Source organism: Mandrillus leucophaeus, unplaced genomic scaffold, assembly GCF_000951045.1.
Source record: "Mandrillus leucophaeus isolate KB7577 unplaced genomic scaffold, Mleu.le_1.0 Scaffold608, whole genome shotgun sequence".
In the NCBI taxonomy this organism is placed as follows: domain Eukaryota; kingdom Metazoa; phylum Chordata; class Mammalia; order Primates; family Cercopithecidae; genus Mandrillus; species Mandrillus leucophaeus.
Genome location: NW_012106564.1, coordinates 1,534,868 through 1,562,432, shown reverse-complemented (window position 1 = coordinate 1,562,432; position 27,565 = coordinate 1,534,868). Strand labels below are relative to the sequence as shown.

At 38.5% G+C, this 27,565-nt stretch overlaps 2 protein-coding genes across 3 annotated transcripts in view; one reads left to right on the top strand and one right to left on the bottom strand.

Moving 5' to 3' along the window:
• FILIP1L (filamin A interacting protein 1-like) overlaps window positions 1–26,373 on the bottom strand; it is a 310,971-nt gene extending 284,598 nt beyond the window's left edge. The window contains exon 1 of the mRNA XM_011999904.1: window positions 25,920–26,373. The gene's annotated coding sequence lies outside the window, so the exon portion shown is untranslated. The remainder of the gene's footprint in view (window positions 1–25,919) is intronic.
• Window positions 1–27,565, top strand: part of CMSS1 (cms1 ribosomal small subunit homolog (yeast)) — a 397,344-nt gene that overhangs the window by 300,084 nt on the left and 69,695 nt on the right. The window contains exon 1 of one of the 2 annotated variants that reach the window (XM_011999908.1): window positions 26,790–26,857. The exons of the other annotated variant lie outside the window; for it this stretch is intronic. Within the exon in view, the coding sequence (XP_011855298.1) occupies window positions 26,848–26,857 (10 nt within the window). The 5' untranslated portion in view covers window positions 26,790–26,847. Of the gene's footprint in view, window positions 1–26,789; window positions 26,858–27,565 lie in introns of those variants that run through there. 2 annotated transcript variants of the gene reach the window in all.

Here is a 27,565-nt window from a genome sequence, read left to right as displayed (position 1 = left end):
AAGGACATTTGGGTTATTTTCTGTTTGGGGCAATTATGAATAAAGCCACTATTTTAATGTTCATGTATAGGTTTTAAGTGAATGTAGCTTTCTTGTGAGTGTTTCTCTAGAGTGGAATTACTGGGCTTTGTTGTAAATGAATGTTTAGCATTTTACAAAGAACTGCCAAACTGTTTTCCAAAGTGATTGTACTGTTTTGTATTCCCACCAACAGTGTATGAGAAATTGCAGTTGCTCAGCAACCTCACCAGCAATTGGTATTGTCAGTGGGTTAGTTTGGTTTTGTTTTTGGTTGATGGGGTTTTGTTTTCTTTTGTTTGTTTTTTTTTTTTTTTTTGGTTATTCTAATAGTGGTATCTCCTTGTGGTTTTAATTTGTATTTCCACAATGACTAATGGTGTTGAGCATCTTTTCATAGACCTATTTTGCATCCAAGTATAGTCGTTAGTGAGGTATCTTTTAAAACTTTTTGCCTTTTTTTTGTTTAATTGTTTTCTTGTTATTGAGTTTTGAGATTTATTTATATATTCTGAATACAAGACTTTTTCAGATATATGACTTGCAGTTTTTTCCCCCAGTCTTTGGTTTGCCATTTCATTATATTAATAATGTCTTTCACAAAGGAAAAGTTTTTGAAGAAGTCCAATTTATCAGTGTTCTCTTACGGACTCTGCTTCTGGTGTTGTACCTAAGGAATCTTTCCCTAACACAGACTCACAAAGATTTTCTCCTATTGTTTCAACTATAGTTGGTTTTTTTTTGGTTTTTGTTTTTTGGTTTTTGTTTTTTGGTTTTTGGTTTTTTTTGAGTCTCGCTGTGTCACCCATGCTGGAGTACAGTGGCGAGATCTCGACTCACTGCAACCTCCACCTCCGGGGTTCAAGCGATTCTCCTGCTTCAGCCTCTCGAGTAGCTGGGATTACAGGTGCCTGCCACCATGCCTGGCTAATTTTTGTATTTGTAGTAGATACGTGGTTTCATCATGTTGGCCAGGCTGGTCAGGAACTCCTGACCTGAAGTGATCTGCCTGCCTCAGCCTCCCAAAGTGCTGGGATTACAGGCATGAGCCACTGCACCTGGCCCCAACTATAATTTTTTAAACTACTTTTGTAGGTTTTTAAAGTGAAATTTGGGAGCTTGCTGGGATGGAAAAGGCAATGAAAGAGAAAAGTTCTCATATGTGTCCCTTAGACATTCCTTGCCTAAACCAAAAGCTTAAATTGATACAGAAAAAAAAAGTTTCATTTCAGAAGTTAATACAGGTTTTCAGTGTAACACTCAGACATTATGGAATAAAGATACCTAGATCCCCCAAAACTAAAAATAAGGCAAAAAAGTAAGTTATTATTGTCAGAGGAAATATATCAAGACATAGCTAATATACGGATAACTAAATAATTCATTTTCTGATTGAAATTAACTTTTAAAACCTAAATCATTTCAAAATATTTATATTTGTAGAAAACGAATATTCTGCACATTGATAATTCATAATAAATTGCTGAGAAAACGATTACATCTTCAAAAGTGTCAAAGCACACCATTTTCCTCAGTCTTACACAGACGTCAAGTTCTTGCTCTTTCCTTTCTCTGCTTCTCTGCAGTTTTCTCTCTTCTTTTTCTCCTCATCACTCCCTTGAGTCTCTCATTTTTCTTGCTAATCCTGACTTGTATCTTCTCGTCCTTGTGCCTTGTAATTTCTTTTTCTTCATATTTTCCTCTCTCGTCTCTATCTGCCCCACTTTTTTGTATCTTTTAACTCACTACAATATGAAACCAGTTTCTTTCTCTGGGTAGTATTTATTTAGTGAGCTCTTTTTGTCCTTTTTGTGATTTAAATGTTTATTTTTTTTTTTTTTTTATTTTTTGTCCTTCTGACTCAGAAATTTTTTAGAAGCACTAAGTAAGTCACTGTTTGCATGTAGTTGAATCACTCATGGTTTACACTCTCCAGAGAGAAAGTATCCTTTGATGAAATGAGGACATTTCCCACCTCTGCTCTGTAAAGCGCCAGTATTAGAAAGCATCAGTAAGGATCATTTTATCCATTTCCCTACCAGTGAAGTATCCAAGAGTAAAAGTTATATAATATAGTTAACATGAAGTGTCTAGACATAGCTACTTTGCTAATACATTCCAATGTCTAGGTCTCGTTTTCAGCGGCTTAAAGAAATGTAGTAATCTTATTGATCTGCTTTCCAATTTTTCCGGCTGTATTTGCCCTACAGGAAGTATTTTATTAATTAGAGTTCAGTTGCATTTTCAAATATTACTACATGCATATCCACACGCGAAACCATCCAGAGATTTACTTGGTTTTCCTGTTCTTTCTTACTTAATAATGCTAGCTAATACTCTTCGAAATTAAATATTTTCTTTGGTTTTACTAACTTTATGCAAGTAATGGATTAACTGAATTTAAAGCCCTAAAGAGCAGATGGAGATGAAGATATGAAGATTTTTCTGCATCCACCTATAAGTCAAAGCCTCATGTCAAGCAAAAAGGATAGGAAGCAGAAATATTTCTAAAACTGAACAATTTAGTTTAACAGACTAGAACTATGCATTTCCCATTATGGTTCTTTACATGATATTTGATAACTGAATCACTTTACTGATGTCTTACCTTTGAGTGAAAAGGTAGTATAATATAAATAAAAATTTCATAGGCATGTGTATGAAGTAAGAATTCATTGCTTGTTAATAATCTGGAAAAGAAGACACCCGTGGCTAACTGAGGAAGATTTAGTCAGGCGTTTTAAGTAGCATGTCATACTAGGAACAACTGGATTCTAGTCTCCATTTTTGCCACCTACTAGTTCAGTGACCTGGAGCAAGTCTTGTCTTCCGTTTCCCAGGCTGCGAAATGTAGGAATTGACTCAGATGATCTCTAAGACCACCTCTAGTACTGAACAAAATTGGAGGGAGGAAATAATACACTCATCTTCCCTACTCCAGCCCCGCCCCAAAGCCAGCTAGCTTTTCTCCTGATAGGAGTGTGTGGAGCCACAGAAAGCTTCACTGACATTTTCTCAAAGCTCATTGCTCCACTGTCTGCGGCTGCCCCTTTTGAGCTCCTTCCGTGGAGGGCTTGTTCCAAGAGCAGTCCTCCCTGAACTATGAAGCACTCTGTGAATGCCCCTTCTGGTAAGGCCCCAGGCATCTTTGTCCACATGGGTCCATTGTGCAGCTGTTTGCTATTGTTTTCTTCAAGATTCAAATTTAACTGTCCCAATCTTCTAAGTCTTTAAGATAGTCAAGGGAACATTAGCTCACTGAAAATAATTGAAAACACCTTTTGGAAAAGTGCAGCTGGGAGTGCAAGCATGGGATTCAATCATACTGGTTGTGATTTTTCAGGGAAGAGATTATTCCTCTACCTTATAACATTTTCTAAGAAATTTAGAGAAAGCAATTCCACCTCAGATTTTCTGAGTCATAGTCTTTGAGAGCAAGACCAGGCCACAGAGATGTGTGACTTGCCCAGGACCTCCCAGTGGTAGGTTATGAAACTGTTCTGCGATCCCCTACCTGGGCTCTTCCTCTGCAACACTAGCCTCCGCCTTTCCAAAGCCAGACAGACCATCCTGGGGTTGCAGTCATGTTCTCTGTAGCATTTCCCATTGCCTTTGACCCTGAGTCACTCCTCTCATGAAATAAGGCTGTAATTAGGACACCCAAATGCTCAAGAAAACCTTTCCCTCAGAACTGCACAACTTGTCTCATTACCACTGTCCTAGGAGCTCTCTGCAGGTATGCCAGTGCTGACAGGCTGACTGGCCTCAGGAATGTGGTATCTCCTATTCTCCCTAGAGCTTGCCTGCTTCATTCCATCCCATGTAGTCTAAAGTGTATTTTAAGAAAACTTGAAATGAGTGCAGAGGTTAAACATTTCAAAGTAGCTTGGGATTACAAGTAATTTTAACCCAAGGTCATTTGGAAAATGTCATTCTTGAAACCGTACCTTTAAGGGGTGTGCATGTATGTATGTGTGTCCATGTTCACCTTCTTCTTCTAAAACAAAATGTTTTAATAAATGAACTTGGTGGAATTTGATTGGAAAGATTCATGTTTTGTAAGGGAAGAAGCAGTGTAAGAAATTAGGTAACAAGAGCAGCCAGTTTTAAATATGCTGATAAATGCTTTGCAGCACAAGTCTTCTACCCTGTCCCCAGCCATAAGCATCATGAGTTATTCTGTCACCAGAAGTGTAGCCATGTTCTAACTTATGTGCCTGACTTATATTACAGAAGCATACTAGCTCCTCAATTTCCCACATAATCTTTGTGTCTGAAGCCACTTGAGTATCCCAAATTCCTGTTTCTGCCGTATCTGACAAGAACAAAAATAATATTGGAAAACTAACCGTTTTCTACCAGTATCATTAGGCAGAAGTGAAATCCTTTTTCTAGACATATTTCCAGTATTTTCCTTAAGACAGGATTATTTCCTCAGTGTCTCCTCTCGTGATTCGCAGGTACATTGTTTTGATTCCGTGTTGGGCCTGAGTAAATATTAATTGAAACTGTAAAGGCAGTATATAGCATGGTAGTTAAGAACTCAGGTTCTAGGGTCAGATTTCTCAGGTTAGAATCTTAATGCTGGTCTTTACCAGCAAGTTGCTTGATCTCTCTGGACCTATTTGTGCCACATCTGTAAAATGGGGTTGCAGATATTAATATCTATTTCATAGGGCTATTATGAGCAGTGGCCCTCAAAAATGTACTCTGTAAAGAACTTAGAAAAAATGCATACTTCCTCACACATTTTTAAACTGGATCTAAAACTTTTTATCATGGTTTTCAAAGTTTATTTTTGTTAGTAGGAGGTAGAAAAGAGTAAATATTCTATAACATTATTAAATAAGAATTTATTGTGACTGAAAATAGTTGGCATGCTGGCTAAAGATGTCCTGATTAAAGCACGTGTCCCTGAAACCAGAGTATTCCCGTCATAGCATATTTTGGATTCCAGGAGTCTGTTTACCCCAAAGACAATGGTATACAAGACAATGAACTATAATAAGATTTGTTATGGGTGAAAAGTTTGGCTTTTTTTTTTTAACATGAAAAAGCCGGTATGAATGTAGTTGGATTCTCAGGCAGCTAAAAAATAAAGTACAAGTGGAAGTTAAGGTCTAAAGACAAATATCCTTAAAATACCCTTGCATGTGCATATCTTGTATTTGCATGCCCAGTATGCTTACCCCAGTTGGAAAGCCACTAGTTATGAGGGTTAAATGAGTCAATGCATGTTAAGCTCCTAGAATAATGCCTGGTATGTAGTATGCACTAAGCAAACATACATTATTGCTATTATTATTTTAGGTTCTCTCTTTAGAAAAAAAATATTCATACTTACTCTGAGGCCCTACCTTGTCCTCATGTCTTATCTCCCTGCATTCAGCATCCTCTAGAATTAAGTGACTAAGGATCAGAAGAATCTATTACCTCTGTATTAGGATCATGGTTCTATTCTTCTCACAAGACAAACTCATTCCAGGAGTTAACAGCAGGGACTTTCTGGTCAAATTCCATTCAGTTTGGCTATCTATAAATATGACATTCTCCTGGATACACATAACTTTCACTACCTATGGATCCAACCTGATGCTAAAGGTTCCATAAATTGAGAATTTATGGAGTTTCATAAATATTTGGAAGGAGTAGAGGTTACTGGATAACTGCAGAAATAGAATACAGAATGGAAAAAATTGAAGTGTAAAATTTTGAAAGAAAAGGGTAGCTCATTTTAAACATACTCTATGCACTGGTCATCAGACACTTAGAAATCTCAAAATCAAAACAGGGACCCCTGGCCTAACATATTACCAGATATGCTGAGTTGAGCAGCTTATGTCATTAGATATTAGTTCTGTGTTTTTATAGCTGATGTCTTCTGTAACTTTTTAGTTACCAAAACAATGTATGTTCATTTTAGAAAAAGTCAGATAATCCCGAAGGAGAAAATGAAAATCACTGATTTACTACCACCTAGGGATAAAGATTTTGATACATATCTTCTCGTTATTTTTCTTAAACAAAAAATATATGCTTTTAATTTTTTAAGTAAACTTATTACTTTGAGATAATTGTGATTCACATGCATTTGTAAGGAATAATGCAGAGTGATTCCACATACTCTTCAACCAGTTTCCTCCAGTGGTAACAGCTTACAGGACTATAGTGGAATGTCACAACCAGTATATTGACATTGATACAGCTTAGAAAACATTTCTGTCACCACAAGGATCCCTCATGTTCACCTTTTATAGCTACAACCGTTTTACTCCCACCCCCTACTCTCTCCTGAAACCCTGGCAATCACTACTCTGTTCTCCGTTTATATAATTTTGTCACTTTGAAAACAGTATATAAATAGAATCATACAACATGTAACCTTTTAGGATTAACTTTCTTTTCACTTATCACTTAGCACAATTTTCTGAAGATTTATCTAGGACATCTGAGTTTTTTCTAGTTTTTGGCTATTACAAATAAAACCACCATAAAGATTTGTGTACAGGTTGTTGTGTGAACATAAGTTTTCATTTCCCTGGGATGAATCCCCAGGTGTGCAGTTGCTGGGTTCATACGGTAGTTTTATAGAGTGACTGTACCAACTTACATTCCTACCAGCAATGTATGAGTGATCTAATTTCCCTGCATCCATGCCAACATCTGGTGTCATCACTATTTTTTTTATTTTAGCAATTCTGATAGATGTGTAGTGATATTTCATTTTGATTTTCATTTGCATTTCCCTAGCAGTTAATGATGTGGGACATCTTTTCATCACTTGTCATCTGTATATCCACTTGGATGAAATGCTGGCTCATGTCTTTTGCCCATTTTCTAATTGAATTGATTAGATTGTTCTTTATTGTTAAGTTTTAAGAGTTCTTTATATTTTTTAAATGGTTATCCTTTCTCACATATGTAGTTTGGTATATTTTCTCCCAGTATCAAGATATTATTTTCATTCCCTTAACAGGGTCTTTCATGGGGCAAAAGTCTTTTGTTTTGATACAGTCTAACTTACCAATTTTTTTTATGGATTATACTTTTGATGTTAAGTATAAAAACCTCTGTGTCCAGGCCAAGATCCCAAAGATTTTCTCTTATTTTCTAAGAGTTTTAATTTTACATTTTACATTTAGCTTCATGATCCATTTTGAATTCATTTTTGTTTAAGGTGGTAGACTTGAGTTCGGATTCATTTTTTTCCTACGGATGTCCAATTTCTCCAGCACCATTTGTTGAAAAAGCTGTCTTTTTTTTTTTTTTTTTTTTTTGAGACAGAGTCTCTCTCTGTCACCCAAGCTGGAGTGCAGTGGCACGATCTCGGTTCACTGCAAGTTCTGCCTCCCAGGTTCACACCCTTCTCCTGCCTCAGCCTCCTGAGTAGCTGGGACTACATGCCCCCACCACCACACCCAGCAATTTTGTGTGTGTGTGTGTGTGTGTGTGTGTTTTTTTAGTAGAGACGGGGTTTTATCGTATTATGCAGGATCGTCTTGATCTCCTGACCTCATGATCTGTCCACCTCGGCCTCCCAAAGTGCTGGGATTACAGGCGTGAGCCACTGCACCTGGCCAAAAGCTATCTTTTGTTGGTTGAGTTGCTTTTGCACTGTTGTCAAAAACCAGGCAGGCATATGTGCATGGTCTATTCATAGATTCTCTGTTCTTTTTCATTGATCTATGTGACTATCTATCCCTTTACCAGTACATACAGTCTCGATTACTATAGTTAGTCTTGAAATAGGTACACTGATTCCTCCCACTTTCTCTTCTTTTTCAACACTGTTTTAGTTATTCTATTTACCTTTCCCTTTCCATATACATTTTAGGATCATCTTGCCTATATCTACAAAAATCTTGCGGAGGTTTTAGTTGGAATTAACACTATATATCAATTAGGGATAAATCGATGTATTTGCTGTATTAAGCACAGTTGGCCCTTCGTACCCTTGGGTTCTGTATCCGTGAATTCAACCAACTACGTATCAAGAATATTTTTTAAAAGACTATTAAAAAAAATTAAAAATAATACATATTTAAAACCAATATACTACAGTGAACTCATTTTTGACAAACATACCAAGAACATGCATTGAAGAAAGGACAGTCTCTCCAATAAATGGTGCTAGGAAAACTGGACATTTATATGCAGAAGAATGAAACTTGATCCCTATCTCTTACCTAATATAAAAATTAAACCAAAATGGGTTAAAGACTTAAATATAAGACTTCAGACTATGAAACTGAAACAGGAAAACATTGGAGAAACTTTTCATGACATTGGTCTGGGCAAAAATTTATTGAGCAATACCCCACCAGCACAGGCAACCAAAGCAAAAATGGACAAATGGGATCACATCAACTTGAAAAGCTTCTGCACAGCAAAGGAAACAATCAACAAAGTGAAGATAAACCCATAGAATGGGAGAAAATATTTGCAAACTACCCATCTGACAATGGATTAATAACCACAGTATATAAGGAGCTCAAACAACTACATAAGGAAAAGTTGAATAATCCAATTTTTAAAATAGGCATAAGATTTGAATAGACATTTCTCAAAAGAAGACATACAGATGACAAACAGGCATATGAAAAGGTGCTCAAAATCATTGATCATCAGAAAACTGCACATCAAAACTGTAGTGAGATATCATCTTACCCCAGTTAAAATGACTTATCCAAAAGACAGGCTGGAAAGGATGTGGAGAAAAGGAAACTCTCAAACACTGCTGGTGGGAATAAAAATTGGTACAGCCACTGTGGACAACAGTTTGGAGGTTCCTCAGATAACTAAAATTAGGACTACCATATGATCCAGCAATCCCACTACTAGGTACATACCCAAAAGAAATGAAATCAGTATAGCAAAGAGAGATCTACACTCCCATGTTCATTGCAGCACTGTTCACAATAGCCAAGATTTGGAAGCAACCTAAGGTCCATCAACAGATGAATAGATAAAGAAAATGTGGTACTTACACACAATGGATACTATTCAGCCATAAAAAATAATGAGATCCTATCATTTACAGCAACATGGATGGAACTAGGGGTCATTATGTTAAGTGAAATAAGCCAGGCACAAAAAGACAAACATCACATGTTCTTACTTATTTGTAGGATGTAGAAATCAAAATAATTGAACACATGTTGATGGAGGGTAGAAGGATGGTTACCAGAGTCTGGGAAGAGTCGTAGGGGGTGGGGAGGAGATGGGGGTAGTTAAGGAATACAAAAAAAAAATAGAAAGAATGAATAACACCTAGTATTTGATAACACAACAGAGTGACTATAGTCAAAATAATTTAATTGTACATTTCTAAATAACTAAAAGAGCATAATTGGATTGTTTATAACACAAAGGATAAATTCTTGAGGGAATGGATACCTTATTTCCCATGATGTGATTATTATACATTGCTTTCCTGTATCCAAATATCTCATATACCCCATAAATATATACACCTACTCTGTACCCACAGAAAGTAAAAATAAAAAAAATTTTAATGAAAGCCAATACAGTATAACAACTATTTACATAGCATTTATATTGCATCACGGGGGCTCCCAATCCCTGGGCCACAGATCATACCAGTCTGTGGCCTGTTAGGAACCAGGCCACAAAGCAGGAGGTGAGCAGCAGGCAAGCCAGCATTACTGTCATTGCTCCGCTTCCTGTCAGATCAGCAGCATTAGATTATCATAAGAGCACGGAACCTATTGTGAACTGCAGAACTGCACATGCGAGGGAACTAGGTTACATGCTCCTTATGAGAAAGATTCTAATTCCAGATGCCCTGCGATGAACCGTTTCATCCCCAAACCACCAACCACCCCATCCGTGGAAAAATTGTCTTCCACAAAACCAGTCCCTGGTGCCTAAAAGGTTGGGAACCGCTGTTGTATTAGATACTGTAAGTAATCTAGACATTTTTTAAAGGACATAGGAGGATCTGCATGGATTATATGCAAATATTGTACTATTTTATATCACTGACTTGAACATCCTCAGATTTTGGTATCTGAAAGGGAGTCCTGGGACCAGTCTTCTGTGGATATGGAGGGACAACCCAGTATTCCAATCCATGAACACAGTGTCTCTCTCTATTTTTAGATATTTGATGTCTTTCATGAGCATTTTGTAGTTTTCAGTATACAAGTCTATATATATACACTTGTTTTGTTGGATTTATGTCTAAAAGTGAGATTGCACTCTGTTTTTAAAGCTACATATTTGTGAACATGTACATCATGAATATTTTCTAAACTATTAGGTTACTTTCAGCACCATTAATAGACTCTAATAATTAGTTCTGGATTTGAATATTCTTCATTATTCAGCAAATATCACAAAGACTACTTGGTTATTAAATTTTTCCTAGCCCAGGATTAGGCCTCCATTTCAACAAAATAGTCAGCTAGGATACTTGCTACCTTCTAACTTGCAATGCCTTTGTTGCACTTTTTCTGAATAGCTTTGTGTAATATGTTTACTCAGCAGAAACTCTTATGATTTATTTCATTGGTTTTTTAAAATTTTATCAACAGTGGCATATCTGGCAAGGTAATGGTGATTTTTAATGTTTAGCTAGGCATAGTAATGGTACGTGCCACATTGCTGTTTGAAAAATCTAGTAAAACAAGAATAGCAACAAGACCATAGGTCAGGGACTACTTTGGCTCTTGGCTGTGCTGTAATTTGTTATTGCCAACCCACTGGAGTCTGTACTGCTTGCAACACAGCCGGCTGAAAGCGTCCCTGTAATTCCCTCACCAGTTAGCAGATTCACATTTTATGACAGATAAAAAAACAAACTACACGGTACCTGTGTTGGTGATGATAAGCTTCAGTAGAAGGAGGCAACGAGATGTAAAGGAACAAGCACTGTGTTTTAGAGTGAAAAACCCTGTATTTGAATGCCATTTCCACCATTTAACCAGCTCTTTGACCTTAGGCCAGTTACTGAACTTCTTTCAGGCAGACTTTCTCATCTGTAACATGACAGCTAGAATGCCTACCTCACAGGATTCTTGGAATTAAATAAGTTAGTACATTAAAGTATTCAGCATGGGTACCAGGCAGATAGCAAGCACTCAAGAATTGTTAGCTATAGTTGACTGACTCTATAAGCTTTATTTGTATTATTCATAATTGACCTTTGGCTCTTTTTGCTAATCAATACCAGTACATGCAATGAAGTTATTTTTGTGCATATATTTCTTCCCTACTGGAGTATAATTACCTACAACCCTGAAAACTTTACATGCCTCAGTGTGTAGCATATCCGTGCCTTCCAAAGAATGTTGAATGTCATTGCCATATACAGAGGTGGGAACTCACCATGAAAACAAACCATTAGCAAGAATCTGTTTTTAAAAATGCCTTCCTTAAACTAGGAAAACATTTCAGGGATCTCAAATGGCTTCCTTAAACTAAGAAAACATTTTTAAAGATTCCAACTGATAAGAAAGACTTTTCATTCATTGCCTGGAACTAGATACTTCTCAATTTGGGATTATAAATAATTCCAGTTCAGATGGTGTTGGATTCAGCCATGCATGAGATGTGGAGTAGAGTGGTTCAGGAAGCAGGTTTTTGCTTTCCCAATTGCAGAACTCTTCTTTATATATTAAAAGGGAGTTTTCAAATTTCTGCCAATGATCATTTTTCATTTGTAACCCAGAGGAATTTTGAACTGTCATTCTTCAGGCTTTTTCAGGAAGCTTACATGCAGGATTGAATTAATCAGAGGATACAATATTGGATTTCTGCATTTCTTAGTTTTGAAATTGACTTAATGTGGGTAAAAGACAGAACTTTTATCATCTTAGTACACACACTAGGAGCAATCAAATATAACATTACATAGTTCCTTTGAAAAGATACCAAGAGTCTCTTATCGGTACACCCTTTAAAGCACAGAGATGCATAATCCTATCAGAATTATTCATATGTGCATTAAAAGGTAAGCTATCATCTTTCCAAATTTTTTGGTAAGATTTTGTAAGAAACAAGCATACAAGGGTAAGGAAGGTAGAGGAAGAAGAGAGCTGGTCTTGTAGTTAGGCTGGTAGGAGAAGCCCCTGCCAGCCTCTAGGTGATATAAAATGTAAGTATTTATTGAGGTCTAATTATGTATCCTTAACTAAGTCATTTAACTTTTCTGAGCCTCATTTCCCTATTTACACAGGGGAATTATAATAATGTTTCTGTCTTCCTAAGGTGATGAGCAAATAAGATTACCTCTAGAAAACTATATAAATGTACCATGTTATTCATTCTGTAAATATTTATTAAATACGCACTGTGTACCAGACACTGTCCTAGGGATAAGGTTAAAACCTCTCATAAGATATGTTCTGTAGCAGTGGGAACCTAACGGGCCACCAAGGAGAGCCAGACATTTGAACCACTTAAGTATGGTAAAGTATCATAAGTATGCAGAGGTAGAACATTCCAGGTGTGGTTATGGAACTGAGTTGCTGAGAGTGGGCAGAGGGTTTTGGAGTTGAATTCTGAAGCCACAGTGTTGTAAAGATCATCCACGTTCAAGTTGAGACAAACCACAACTGGGAGGGAATTAGGAGGGAAAAAAGTTTGACCCAGTTGTCGAAGTCCTTATTAAAGAAAGTGCAATGATGAGGAGAGGCCAGTAGGTGGCAGAACTGAGGAGTGGGCAAGTGTGGCGTGAGCCGTGAGAGCAGAGGTGTTTTGATAACAAGAGAATGGAAAGGAATTGCCTGGAAGCCGCATGGTGGGCTAGGACAGTGCTGCCACTCAGATTTTGATGTGTGGGCTCTTGAGGCACAAGTAGCCTTCTCTTGAGATGCTCAAGGGTTGTACATCCTGCGGAAAGGGTTGGACAAGAAATAGAACGGGACTTAGAATGAGCAGTCTGTGAAAAGGGTAAATGTAAGAGTCCCAAAATAGCAATATTTGTCATTTGTTGAACACGTATCATGTACCATGTACTGTACTTGACTGTCTTATGCATTATAATATTACCAGACCCTGCAAAGTAATTACTATCATCTGGATTTTATAGATTAGGTCATAAAGCACAGTGAGGCCATATGCATTTAAGGTACACAGCAAGTCCACATTTGAATCATTAAATCCAGTTCTGCCTGGCCAAAAAGCTGTGCTTTTGCATGGTTCCACGTGTCTTCAGAGAGATTCAGAGCACACCATGGGAAGGATTTGGAGGCAAGTCAGAGAGGAACGGAAGAATCAGAGGGAAGAATGCAAAATTATACAGGAGTGAAAATACAGTAAGTGAGGGGACTATTGACCCTTGAGGCTTCCATTTTTGCTGGTAGCTGAGAATAGCAAGATGATGAGAAATAGCATCACTGAGATATCTGGTGGAGTGTGAGACCTCGCAAGGTTAGTATCGCCTTGCTGTATATTCAGGTGAAGTGCTGTGGAGAAGGTGTCCTGGTGTCTTTTGAAGAGAATTCTTTGAGGCAGTTCATGAGGAAGATCAGCTTTTCCTGATTCTTCCATTCCTGGTGGAGTGGTTGACCAAGATTTAGCTTCTTTGTGTGTTATGGGTCAGTTTTTTATCCCAGGTAAATAGAGAACAGAGAAGAAAGTGTGTGATGACACTGGCATCTCACTTGCATGCATGTAGGATAGCAGCCAACAGATTTTGAATACCTTGACCACTTTTGTACTTGGGGGCCTCTGGAGCTGGGTGTTACATACTGGAATTGTCATTAGACTATAGTGAAAAATAAACATATGTATTAGCCTCTCCTGAGTGGTGGTAACCAGTTACTTTCTGAGACAGCATTATACTAAGGCTGAGAAAGAATCCCAGGCACAGGTAATGTCCTACTTTACTGAGGGACAGTTAATACTACAGCTAAAACGACAGCTCCCCACTGCCTATGAGCTATGAGGAGGAGTGCATTGACTTCACTGACCGAGGACACAGACCAGGACCAGAGACTTTTGTGGGAAGAAGCTTCGATATTTGGTGGGAGGAGCAGTCCAGCTCTGCAGGCAGGTAACAGTGACCTCAGGTAAAGTAGATCGGGTTAGAAGAAGCAAAGGCAACCGAAGAGACTCTCACAACCTTGCTTTCAGTGAAGTACTTCCACTGGAATTCTTGATTGTGGTCGAAATAAATATACCCTTCAAAGTAACACATGCACTGTCTGATCCAGTCCAACACAGGAGGGGTTGGGGTGTTAAGAGGATAGCTAAATATCCTTGGAAAGGGGATAATAAGGAAAGAGAAGTGAAAGTAGCCTAAGATGTTGACAGAAGAAATTGGATCCTCATCAGTGTGATTTCTGCTTCTCCGCAGGTGTGAAATCTCTCTTTTCTTCAAATCACTCCAGTACTTTATCTGTACCTCTGTTGTGACACTTTTCATATTCCATATTGTTTTATATTTTTTGTGTTTTTCCTACTTCCATTACTAAACTGATAATTCTTTGAAGGCAAGGATGATGCCAGGCTGCATTCTGTGTCCTCCGCCATGCTTTGCTTTCAGCAGCTACTCCGTGTTTGACTAAATTCATGACCCCAGGGACACTGTGCTTCCTCTGGGTTTGTTCATTTACTTGGCTATGAAAGACAATAATTTGCAAAGCCAACTTTCTCCTTCTTCTGAGGTCAGCGACTAAATTATATGAAAAGTATTTTGCAGTGCTGTAAGCATATAGGAGAGAAGTTTTCTGTTTAGGGAATGTTGCTAAGCCCTCGCATCAAAAATAGCCTTTCCATCTACCACCAAGTTCTGCCAGGGCGGAGCAGATTGGCAAGAGCAGGTCAAAGGAAAAAGCAATGTAATGCCCTCTTCTCATGGCATTACAGGTGCCAGTGGAGGAAAAAAGTGTGAGGTTGAGGCTTGGAAGGCTGAGTGCTGTAAAAATGAAGCAGACCGACTGTGGGGGCAGAGATCTAGTCTTTGTGAAAGACCTTCCCTGCCTTTTGTATATTTCTGTGCACCCTTTGACTGTAGGCCAGGGGTCTTTAATAGGAAACTGGTGATTTGAAGTCTCCCCACATAAGCAGACCAAGCAGCTTTTTGAAAGGAGCCTACTCAGACCGTGGAGAAGGCAGCAGCTCACAATGGCAGCAAGAGCTATGGGACAGCGAGAGTCAGCCAGACGCACACATGCAGAACCCGAAGTCTTGAGCACAGCAGGAAGTTGGGCAAAGCTGCTCCATTCTAAAGGTTATTATGGCCCCACTGGGGGCTGCCACACAAGTATTGGCATGAAAGCAAACCAGTGATGGGATAGCTGTTTTAATATTTGCAAAATCTACTCTAGGTGTGAGTTCCTTTATGTGACTGAAGATCTAGAGTCTTTCGGAGTTTGTTCCTCAAAACTTGAATCAGGTTTTTTCTAGGCAAGTTGGAAGCACGGATTAGGCAGGTAACAACAACCGTTCTTCATGTTGAGCAAAAAGGAGGTGTGGGCAGTTAAGGGCCAAAGTTGAGATGGAGGAGAGAATATCGGTTGGCAGCACTGTGCTGTATTAGAAGCCATAGAATGGTCCTTTCCAGCAGCTATTACAAACTGCCCCCAGGAAATTCAAACAAGAAAACCTTTGGGTTTCTCTTCACTGGCCTTGCAATAAACATGTTTGTTCCAATAACAAGTTGTTGCATTAAGATAGATCTGTCTGTGTTGTCCTAAAGAAAAGAGTCTATGTCCTGTGTGTTGGCAGGATTATCAGTGAACAGCTGATATTTATGTAAATATCAGCCTTATTAATAAGAATCATGAGCACGGGTCTGCCAAGGTTCGTGACAGCTTGCTTAATCAGCCGCATTAACTCAGAGGTTTTCAGTTATTAGAAGCGTCCTCTAACACGCCTTATTTGCTTAAAGGCCCGGAGCCATGTCACCAAATTGGGGCTTCTAGCCATCCACTGAGGAGAGATGGCTTTCATTTCTCTGAAGTGAAGACAACCGCTGTCTGTATGTGTTTGGGTTGGAGAGCACAGATAAGTGTCCTCTCCAACACGTTTGCATCTCCAACACTCTACAATGAGAGTGGCCCTCTCTCACCCCCACCGCCATTGCCAGTCATGCCAAGTTACAGGGTAGGGGCTGCAAAGAAGCTTGCTCAGGCAAAGCATCTAGATGGACTGACTGGTAGGAGGTCCCTTTGCTGGATGGCTCACCCTGACCTCTGCCCGAAGCTGGAATCAAGACCAAGATGACATAGCTGTGGTCACACAAAGCCTGTTAACTACATCAGTTGTCTTTATTTATTCAATAACTCTGAGCTACACTTTTTTTTTAACAAGAAATGTGAACCACACTTTGTTTGAGATACTCCAGAAAGATGTAGCAATGTGGTTACCGTTTTATAAACTTTTAAATAAAACTGTTAGCAGTTCACAACTTTGTTTAAAGAACAATGGCTTGGAACATAGATCTGTGTTTCCGAGACCCAGAGGCCAGTGACCAAGGCAGAGAAGGGCCCAGTACAGATCCGGCTGACCAAGGCCTGCTTTGCATGCCCAGGAATCTAAAAGTTCAGCTCTAGGGCCTTTTCCTGTTTTGCAGGAGTAGCAGTGAATTGACCCCATTGCTTTGGTGATTTGCATTGACGTTCTCAGCTTGTTAGCTTTCATCAAGAAAAACTTTCATCAAGAGAAACTCAGAAAAAGCAGGGATGAAAACAGTCACCCCTGTTATTTTCCCTTACCCCCAAAACTGGCTGAGAATCACCATTTATAGCTTAGCTAGCTCAATATCTAGCTATTGCCATCCTTGTTTCTTCACTTCCATGTTTTTCTACCTCTATAGTTTATTCTCCCTCTAACAGCCAAAACCTCACCTATGCTTTAATTCTAATCTTTCTGTAAAAGTATCTGCCTTTATTTAACTTTCTGCTCATGGCATGATTTATGTATATAAGAGTCTTCATTTACAGATTGTTTCTTTTACTATACTTAGGTGTAGCTATTGTTCTCTTGGCCTAGTCTTGGAAAGGGTGTTCACAAGTAAGCATTGTTTAAGTCTCATACACTTTCCTCTAACAGCATACAAACATTTATGCCTATATAGATTTTTCTGGCCTGTTGACAAGGCTGATTTAGTAGATAATGTATTCTCCTACCAGAGCTTAAAGTTGAAATAACCTATAATACTGATTTGGGAGTGGCAACATTTGGTTCGTAAGTACTCAGGAAAGACATGAGAAATAGGAATTTAGACTAGTAATATCTTTTTAGACACATGTTTCTCACAACTCAGTTTAGCTCCCTGGAAGACATTTCTTTTGGATCGACTACAATTCGTATCTAACAATTTCGTAGCTTACAAGTAAGACTATTATTAAAATGTTAACTAGTTCTGGGGCAAAAGGGACTTCCAGGAAGGTTCAGTAATCATTGAACAGGTTGGTTAAAGGGCTATAAGATTAACCGAAAACATAGCACTTCTCATGTACCCTTTAAGCAGAATTGACAAAGTATTTCCTAGAGATTAATGACAGTCTGAGTTAATAGGCTGAGGGAAGGTCATTAATCCTTACACAAAGGTAGTCTGGAAAGTAGAAGTGAAAAACAACTGGTCAGTCAAGCTGATGCAATCCCAGGAGACATTTCAGAAGACCAGTTCCCTTTTCAGAAGCCCATGCTTATTACTGTTGTCACTCTCCTTCTCCACATGGCATACTTCATACTCAGGCTGTTAACCTCCTGGGATGCAAGTAGTTTTTTGAAAGGAGCTTGTAAGTTCTCCTTTTATCAAACAAAATTTTTTTTTTTAATCAACGAACTTTGTTTTCTCACTTCAAACTTAGAAACATCATCTTGGAAGTCATTCAAATTACGTAGCTTCTCACCATCAGACAGTGTGGACAGAAAGTTGTGCCTGGGAGTCTAGAAGTCAAGGCAGTCAGATTATACCTCCTAGGGGTTTCAATTAGATAAAATATCCATATGTGCTGTGTATAGCATATGGAGAAAATATGAAATGACTGTCAATAGTAGACTGGGATTGATGGAACAATCAGATACAGATACCACATAGTAAATCAGAAGAGGTTGACTTATCAAATGGACACAGCAACAAGTCAGCACAGTCAGGATACCATTATAAGCGGAGGTACAAGCTTCCAGCTGTGGAATACTCTCCAGGGATTTACGCTTGCAGATGATAATGTCAGACTGAAAGCTCGGTCCTCTTCCAGGCCAGCCTAGGCATGACTGATTCTACATGTAACCTAATCTGGATCTGTTTCAAGGACCCCCCACCCCCGCATCTAGCCAGATTTATTAATCTCAGGATTATACAAGATATATTTTGGCCTCAGGGGCAAGAAGGACTCCAGCAGAAATGGGGGTAATGGTGGCAGATGATCTGGAGCCACTCATCTGGAACCTGCACCAAGAAACCCCACTTTGACTCTTTACCCAAAGAAAGGTTGAGAGCTGGAGAATGATTTCTTAGTTGAAAAAGATCTGCCTTCATGTATGGGCATCATTTCTCTAACTGCGTGTCCCTGGTAAGGGCTGTAGGATCCAGAAGCATGTGCATGCTTACCTGGCCTAAAGCATGTTGCCCACCTTCCTGCTGTAAATGTACGCTTCCTTTTGAATGCTTTAGGTGAGTTATACCCCATCTGATTCACTCAAATGGTGTCTGACTAGTGGTTGTACTACACCTAACCTAACGCTCTGATCCCTGTAGTATGTTTTCATACGTCTGGAAAATTTAAGATGCCAGAGGTTATATTGCTGCTTTTTAAAAATATGCAGAAAGTTAATGAGATAACAGAAGTATGCTAAGGGAAACTCTGAGAAAAATGTTTTCTGGTCAGTAGATGAAGGGAGCCCCACTACAGTGGTGACTGGCATTTTGCCACCAGTGTGTATCTGATCTAAGTCTCAAAGAATAAATACTTGTGGATTTTGTTACACAGCCAAGAGATATAAATTTGGAGCTACCAGTTCAAAATGCTTAGTGCTGCAGGTGCAGGTGAAAATCTTTATATTCTTCCATACAGTTAAAAAAAAAAAAATCCTTGTTTCACATACAGATTAATTCCACTAGACCTAGCTGGACCTTTTGAGTTTCTTTACAACTGAAATTGCCTTTTAGAGAGGAACTATCCAGATGTAGATGGGAATAGAATAGAATTCTGTGCTGAAGAAACTAGGTTATTTAGGTCATGATTGCAGTTTTATGATGCCATCTGGGAAAATGACGAAGTGCATGTGGGTTTTAAGTAAACTAAAGTTTTTCTCCCTTCAGTGAGCATTATAGCCTCTTTTGACACTTTGTTGGTAGAATTTCTGAACACTTTGTTTACTTTGAGCGTGGTGAATCCACGGGTGTGTCATGATTTGGATTGGAGCTTTCCTTCCGCACATTTGGCAGGTATGTAATGCATCAGTACAGTCTTTCTGAAACTGACCTAACCACTTAACGATAGGCTAGTAAAACTTGCAGTCTTGTGAGTATAAATGCTGTCTTTTTAAATTAGGAAAAAACAAATAAAACCCTGTTGGAAATTCCTTGTTTTAAAAGGAGTAATTTAATGCTCTGCTGTTAACATTCTCCCAAGGTACTATTACATAAATAACTACTGCTAGACAGGAAGAGTCATTTCCCATTCTGGAATAATTTGCACGTTTAGAAATTTCATTGTCTCCTCAGAATCCTGTGGACTGTGAGGCCAGAAATTAACACTTTTTTGATTATGGAACTTTCATTACATGATTTAAATGTTATGGTAGAAGAGAGCAAGAGAATTAAAAAAAAAAAAAATTACTTGCTTAGGGCCAGGAAACCTCAGGGAAGGGAAAAGGACGTTTCTACCTTTTTAACATCAGTCAAGAAAATTTCTGGTTTACATTAATAATCAATTTTCTGGGATTTTTCTTAATTCCAAAATCATGAAATGAGGCATTTTAAATTCATACCTGTCCATGGATGTGTAGTCTAGAGCACTGGTTCTTAACTTAGGGGCCCAAAGAAAATACATGATTCAAATGCCAGTTCCTTTTATTTCTAGATGACGTTTCTAGCCCGTGGCTTCTTAATTTGGTCCAGGGAATCCAAAGTTTTGTGTTTGTGTGCAATCTAAGTAGGTCTTATAGCATTTATCAGCCTTTCAGAAGGAACTGACCACATTGTCAAAACTGATTTTTTTTTTTTATAGACCCAGTGTATAGCACCATGGTGGGAGTTTTCTATATTAACAATAATGATAATAACAGCCTCTCATTATTGACCACTTATGTGCCACTAACTGTGCTTATTACTTATCAAGGCAGGTACAATTCTTATCTGCATTTTATGGCTGAGGAAACATGAGGCTTTAGAGGGTAACTTGTTGAGGAACACACAGAAATGGAATTAGAAGCCAGTTATGCCATCTGGGAAAATCTGTGCCCTTAGGCATTAAATGCATTGTGGTACATTCTGGTTTTGACTCTGATTTTGTTTGATATTCACGTATTCAATTCAAACAGCCCTCACTGTATTCTAGTGGTTGGGCATTGCTCTGTATCTAGATGCTACTGTGTTACAATTCCGAGATCAGCATTGGATTATAGGACCCACGACAGTGTCTGGCACTCGTTTGTTTGTTACATAACTAAGTAAGCAAATGAACAAATGTATGCCTCTTCCAAACATGGCTTGGGTCTTCTTTTGTGATACACCGCATGCTCAGCACAGTGTGTGGTTGTGGTGGCTGTTGTTTTTGACAAATAGTAGGCTTGCTATAATGTCTATCCGAATACTAAAATCAGATCATATTCCCTTGTAACTGTATATCTGTCAGAAGCCAGCAGCTTCTGGCCAGTTTCGCAACATGACATTTGGAAGGCAGGTACTAGGAGTTTATTGCGTAGTTTTTGGTCCCATGGCTTTTTCAATGCAGTTTGACAGTCAGTGTTCTACAAGAACAGAGCTGAGTTTTCTGGGTTCTACAGGATGATCATTTTTAACTGTCTCTTAAAGAAAAAAAAAAAAAAAACACCTATTTCTCTGCCACTAACTTTCTCAGGCCTCAATTCTTCATCTGTAAATCAAGATGGTTGGACTCTATTAGTCATTTTTTAAGGGTTCTTTTTCTTTTGTGTGTTTCAATATCCTAAAAAAATTTTCTTCAATGAAAATCTGCAAGAATTCCATCCAACACCAAAGCAGAATACGCTGGTTGAAGTTTGAAGTGGGATTCTCTCAATATATAGAGCCACACAATAAGGTATGCTTTACGTATCGTAAAATTACCTCTTATATAATGTACAATTCTGCAGATTTTGACAAGCTCATGCAATCATGTAACCACCGTTATAGTCAAGACATAAAGCAGTTCCATCACCCAAGATGTTCCTGCTCACGCTATTGTAGTCGGTTCCTCCCCTCAGTGTCAGCTGTTGACAAACACTGATGTGTTTTCTGTCCCTATAGTTTTTGGGGTTTTTTCCCACAATGTTGTATAAATGAAGTCATTCAGGATGTAGCCTTTTGAGTCTGGGTTCTTTCAGTTAGCATAATGCAATTGAGTTCATCCATATTGTTGTGTGTTTCATTGGTATTGCTGAGTAATTCATAGTGTTGATATACTATAGTTTGATTATTCATTCACCAATTGAACGGCACTGGAGTTGTTTCCAGGTTTTTGCAATTATGAATGAAGCCACTGTAAATATTGTTACTTAACATTCTAAGGTTAATGATATATAAGTTAGCTGCTAAAGTAGATTAAAAAGCATCAAACTCAGGAATCACTGAGGGAAGAGATAGGCACTGCAGTCTGCATCTGCAAATGTTTCTTTTATGACCCCCCCCAGTGCCCCCCCAATCAAAGAATCCTTAGTAACTTCTCTACCCATACGCACTCTTCAAACTGTTGGCAACCATTTTTGTTCTTGTTTGAAGAAGAAAGATTAGGAGATGTCATGTGAGATAGAACCAGCCCCAAGATAAATCAAGTCACTAATACACCCCTGGTGGCTTTGGGAATATAATATTTTTACATTGATTGGAAGGAAATGCAGTAATAAGTTTTAAAATTTGAACTACTAACTGCACCTGCTTAGAATCTAAAACTGAAGTGGAAAACATAAAGCTTAACCCCACATGCTCCCTGATCAAATGCAAAGGTTCTTAAAATAGCTTCGTTTAGAGATGTTAGTAGCAGCTGAAACAAGGAGCTGGTGTCCCTAGTCACAACCTGTCCGTTTAATATCATGGCTCAGAAGCAGCTGCCTCTGTATTTTTTTGTTTCAGGGCCAGCAACTCTAAGGAGAAGCACAGAAGCAGCTTTATCTAGTTTGCTATCCTCCCCTGAATTCCAGTTTCCTGGTCAAGTGATTGTCCCTAGATCCATCATGAAGATACATGTCATCCATTTCAAGCCACAAATAGAGAAAAAAGTAGCTAAAAGCCTCCAAGGAATTACAACAAACTTTAAATACATGTACAGGAAGTTCCAGGAAGAATGTAAAAAAAAAGAAAGAAGGTCGTGTATTTGCTTGGTCATAGCTAATAATAGTACTAGCTATGTGGCTTAACTCTCAAAATCCATCAGAAAAACCTCTGTTCACTGCTCTGCTCAGCTCTGTATAACTCTCCATTTCCTGTGCTTACCATTTTTCCATGTAGAGTATTTTTTCTTGTGAATTTTTCCTCTTACCCACGATAAACTGCTTCTTCACAACAGCCTACTTATGCTTGCACCAGAAGCAGGATCTGGACTGGATGGACAACGGTCTGATCTGATGTGACAAGTATTTTATGTTGCTAGGCTGGTGGCACTAACAGCAATGTAAAATTCCATTTGCATTTTGCATGTAGGTGGATATACTAATATACTATACTGTTCCTGTCCTAAACAGTCACAAACTTTTTAAAATCTTATCACTCAGAATAATTTTTTATTTCATTACAATAATACTAGGAGTCAGTTCGGAGCTTTACAGCCTAGTTTGCCATATTCTACTTCATCATTCCACCCAAAAAGAAGAAGAAAAAGGTAGCAGCTTATATCTCTTTAAGCAACTAAACTGATTTTTGAAGGGCCAGAAGGAAAAACTCCAGGGTAAGGACCTAGAAGGGCAATGGAGGCAGGAAGAGGGTGGTGGGGGGAGGCATGAAACGTTCCTCTATCTACATGGTTTCCTGTTTGCTAATACCACTTTCAAACAATAGGTCAGGGCTATGAGTACTCAAGTTGAAAACACAGAATTTTTCTAGTCCTTTATTTAAGAGATTACCCCATGAGGCTGTGCATTAGAGAAAACATTAGCTGGGCTAGTCCCTTAAATATCTAAAACTTAGTTTGTCCATCTGCTGAACGGGGAACAGTAATACCTGCCTTTCCTATAACATAGGGTCCAGTGAGTAATTGACAATGCAAGTTTCATACACAGTATAAAACACCTTGTAGGTATAAAATGACGTTGTAATAAAAGTCTCCTCAACCAAGATGAGAAGCACAATAGGCCTGCTTTTTCAGTGAGGGCCCCAGTGATTGACTGTCAGATTAAACAGAAAATCTTGAACTACTGTCAGATTTGAACCCTAGACTTCTAAGAGGCTATAATACAAATTTTCTTCTGTCTTCTTTAGACTTCCTGTCTGACCCAATTCTGAAGAAGCAGACGGTATTAGTATGTGAGTTTTTTGTCTAACATCTATAGCTTGCACTGAAATGTCAAATCCCTCAAAGAAGGCTCAAGTATTTACACTCAAATGTGTTTTCCAATTCAATTATTTGATGCTGAGATGGTATCTAAAATTGTCTCCATATCTATGTTGAACAACATGCACAATATACAGATTCAGATCACTAGTAATCAGACTCTCTGTGCAGATTCCTACACTCAGGGCATCTGGAGACCATGTTTGCCTCATTCACTGTTATAGTCCCAGTAATCAGAACAGGGCCTAGCACCGAGTAGGCATTCTAAATAGTTGATGAATGCATGAACAAATGAGCAAACAAACTAACCTATTACTATAAAAGTGTTCCCCTAATATAACTAAACAAACTTATTGTGTGTTGCTGGTAGGCACTAGTTCTACCTTAAGGAAAATAAAAGCTACTAGCACTTTTTCTTTAAATGTTTTTTAAAGTAACATATTAGAAAGGTGAAGCGGGTATTATTACATTGGTAATGACAATTTTGCTTTAGGTTAGGACATAGAATAATATGGTCTGTAATCGGAAGAAAAGAAGATAGAGCCTCTTACTTTTAGGTTTGTTGCATCCTTGGACCTGCCTAACTCTTGGCAAGTTGCAATGGCAGTCTCCTACAATAATGCTCTCTTACAGGCACCACCATTTCGATGGCACAATAAAATATCTTCATCTCTATTGCCAGCGCCACTACCTAAGACCAAGTCTTGACTAAATTTATTACTTAAATTTATTGCTAATTTATTGCTTAAATAAAGTTTAAGCAAAAAAGACAATTACACATGAACTTTAATAGAAGGTAAACTCTTAAAATAAATTGTCACTCACTTTTTAAATAATGAATGCTTTTCTTTGCTGCAGAACTTTTACAGAGTATCTTTGTATTGGTTAGTATAAGAACCCAAACCCCACATTGCTTTGGGAAATTACTTAGAAAATTCTCATTAGAGTAGACCTTAATTACCCAGGTGGAAAGAGCCCATGAATATTATTGCTGCCTTTAGAAATTTTTATTAACAAACAGCTCTTACAGTATTTATGCTGATTTTTAATTAAGCATAATGAGAGTTTCATAATAGTGTCAACTGATAAACATAGAGAAATGTTTACTTGGAATATTTGGCTTTGGGAGATAGCAGATTGATAAATCAGAAAATGTCATCACAGGAAAAACATGTTTAACTGTAGCTAAAGGAACATTGCCGTAATTCAATGCATTCTCTAGTATTAACTACACCATGTTCTCCTTTATGCAAATCTAATACACACGTGGAATATGGTAGTGTAAACAGTGTATGTGTTGCACCTCTTCTATTCCTTCCTGAGATATGAACAGATAATGAATAAAGAAAGAGATGTAATCATTAATTGGTATGGAAAGAAAAAAGAATAACTGAATATGTCACAACGATTTTAACTGAACACATACCCTCTTCAATGGAGCTCCTATATACACAACTGTGCAGCCACTCTAAACATTGAATAATCCTCCCATCGAGGAGTATAGTGAGCAGAATTTTCTGTGATATCATTTGGCAGCAGCCTAGCATCATTTCCCATTTGTATCTGGATGTGATGTGCCCATGGATATCCAGTCATCTTCTGTGGGGTGTTACAGAACAAGCTCTTGATAGGTATCTCCCAAGACCTCTCAAAAACCTTACCTCAGAAACCTGCTTCTGTTCTCTGGCTCTCATTCATTAAATCTTAACATCAACAGAAGGTAAACAAACAAAAGAAAAAAGATACAATCTAGTTGCCATTTGAAGATGTTAGTTTCTTCCACTAATCTTTCCGTGAAAAGAGAATTCTTCCTCTGCAATTTAACCTATTCAGTATACTTCTCCATTTTCAACACATTGTGTTGATTTTGACATGGCATATTGATCATTCACATCGGCTTACAAAATCAGGCTATTAAGAAGGAAAGCATTTATCCAAACATACTTTTCCTTTAATCTTTGACTATTCATCTTACTCTTAACAGGATAACAATTTAAAGTTTCATTTTGGCTTCTTTTCATGTGTATCACTTTAGTAAAACTTACCTACTGTCAGGATAGTTCCTCTATTTTGCAAGCAACTCTTAGTCATTTTAGCCTAAAAGTCATCATCTGTCATGAGCTCTTAATCATACTACATTCCCTTGCATAATATTCACAAGATCCTACTTCTGGAGAGTGGTGTTGGCCACTCCCAGCTGTTGAAGAACACAGAAACATCCCATCTTCTCAGCAAGGATGGGGACACTTAGCTTACCGTGCAGGTACCTTTGTTGATCACGCCTGGTAATTCCTTCTTCTCATCCCCGCCAAAATCCAACAGTGGAACCCAGGACCAACAACAGCGTTTTCTTCTTCTCTTTTTGGACACCCTCTCAGTTTTTGTTTTGTAGGCTTGAAAGCCACCGAGAGTTTGCACCCGGGGGCCAGTGATAGCTCTGCAAAGGAGAGGCAGTGGAGAGCCCAACAACAAGTGGGCCCAAACACTAAATATTGCCCTCTTTCCTCTCCGGGCAGTGTCCTTCATGCTCTGAAGACAGGCAGCCTTACCAAAACCCTTACCCCACAGCTTGCCAGTCTCTGTGGAAGAAAGGGTCTAACTGGACTGGGCTGCAGGATGAGGTGACCCAAAAGCCAGGAACCATCTGCCCAGAGCAGACAAGTAGAGACACGCATAGGCTGCGTGAGCACGTCTGTGTGTGTGTGTGTGTCTGTGTGTGTGTGTTTGCATGTTTGTGCCCAGCAGCTGCTCTCCAGATTAGAAGACACCACTCTTTGGCCAGCAACTCTGAAACACCCTCTTGGGTAATTTTAAATTCATGTGCACATCTTGGCTGAGAGTAGAACTTCCCAGGCACAACTTGGGTCCCTTTCTTTGCTGTGTTGCTACCCCAGATATACTGTGAACCACAGACAGCAGTGCTAGCACCTGAGGAACAGATGCCCAGATGGACATTAAATTGCACCTCATTTTGTACCCTGCAGCCATGAACCGATGGAAGCCTTGTTTGAGATTTAAGTAACAAGAGCATGACCCCTTCTTTGACACCCATAACTCAAGGCACTGTAAACATTCGCTATTATTAACACTGTGTTGGACTCAAACTGGAATGCCTGCCTGTTCCACTTAGTGTCACAGGAGACATGAGGGCAAAGTGCTGAGGAAACTCTAGAGCAACATCAGAATGCATGGTGGTATGTTTATTATTTATTATTATTATTTGACATTTTGTTTTATATTATTCAAGTGTTAAGAAAAACTTCATGCTTTGGATTGCTAAAATTTGAAGCATCTAATTTTCTTTAAGTAGCATCACTTGTTCAGATTGAGGGGTTGGAGAGAAGGGAGCAGTTTGTTCATTTATTCAACAAAAGTCTGTTTCGGCATCCATTATGTATCAGATTACCTACCAGACATGCCTACCACCTGCCCAGTGCTCAAGTCATGCATTATCTAATTTAATCCTCACAGCATCCCTTTAAATTAGTCCTATTCCTGGTGATCAAATGAGAAAACCAAAGATCAGAATAATTTCATAACTTCCTAGGGTCTCACAGATGATAGATAGAAGACTGAGAATTCAAAATGGAATCTGAGTTACTCCAAAGCCCATGCTCTTTATTTTTAATTTTTAACATCAAAATAATTTCAGACTTATAGAAAAGATACAAGAATAACAAAGAATTTCCATATGCTCTTCACTCAGGTTCTCCAATGTTTAACATTTTACACTGGTTGTATTCTCTCTCTCTGTCTCTCTTTCTGTCTCTCTCTCTGTCTCTCTGTCTCTCTCTCTCTCTCTCTCTCTGTTTCTCTCTCTCCCTCTCTCTCTCATCCTCCTTTCTACCCCTGTGAGTTTATTTTGGTGTATGTATATATTTTTCTGAATTAATTTATATACT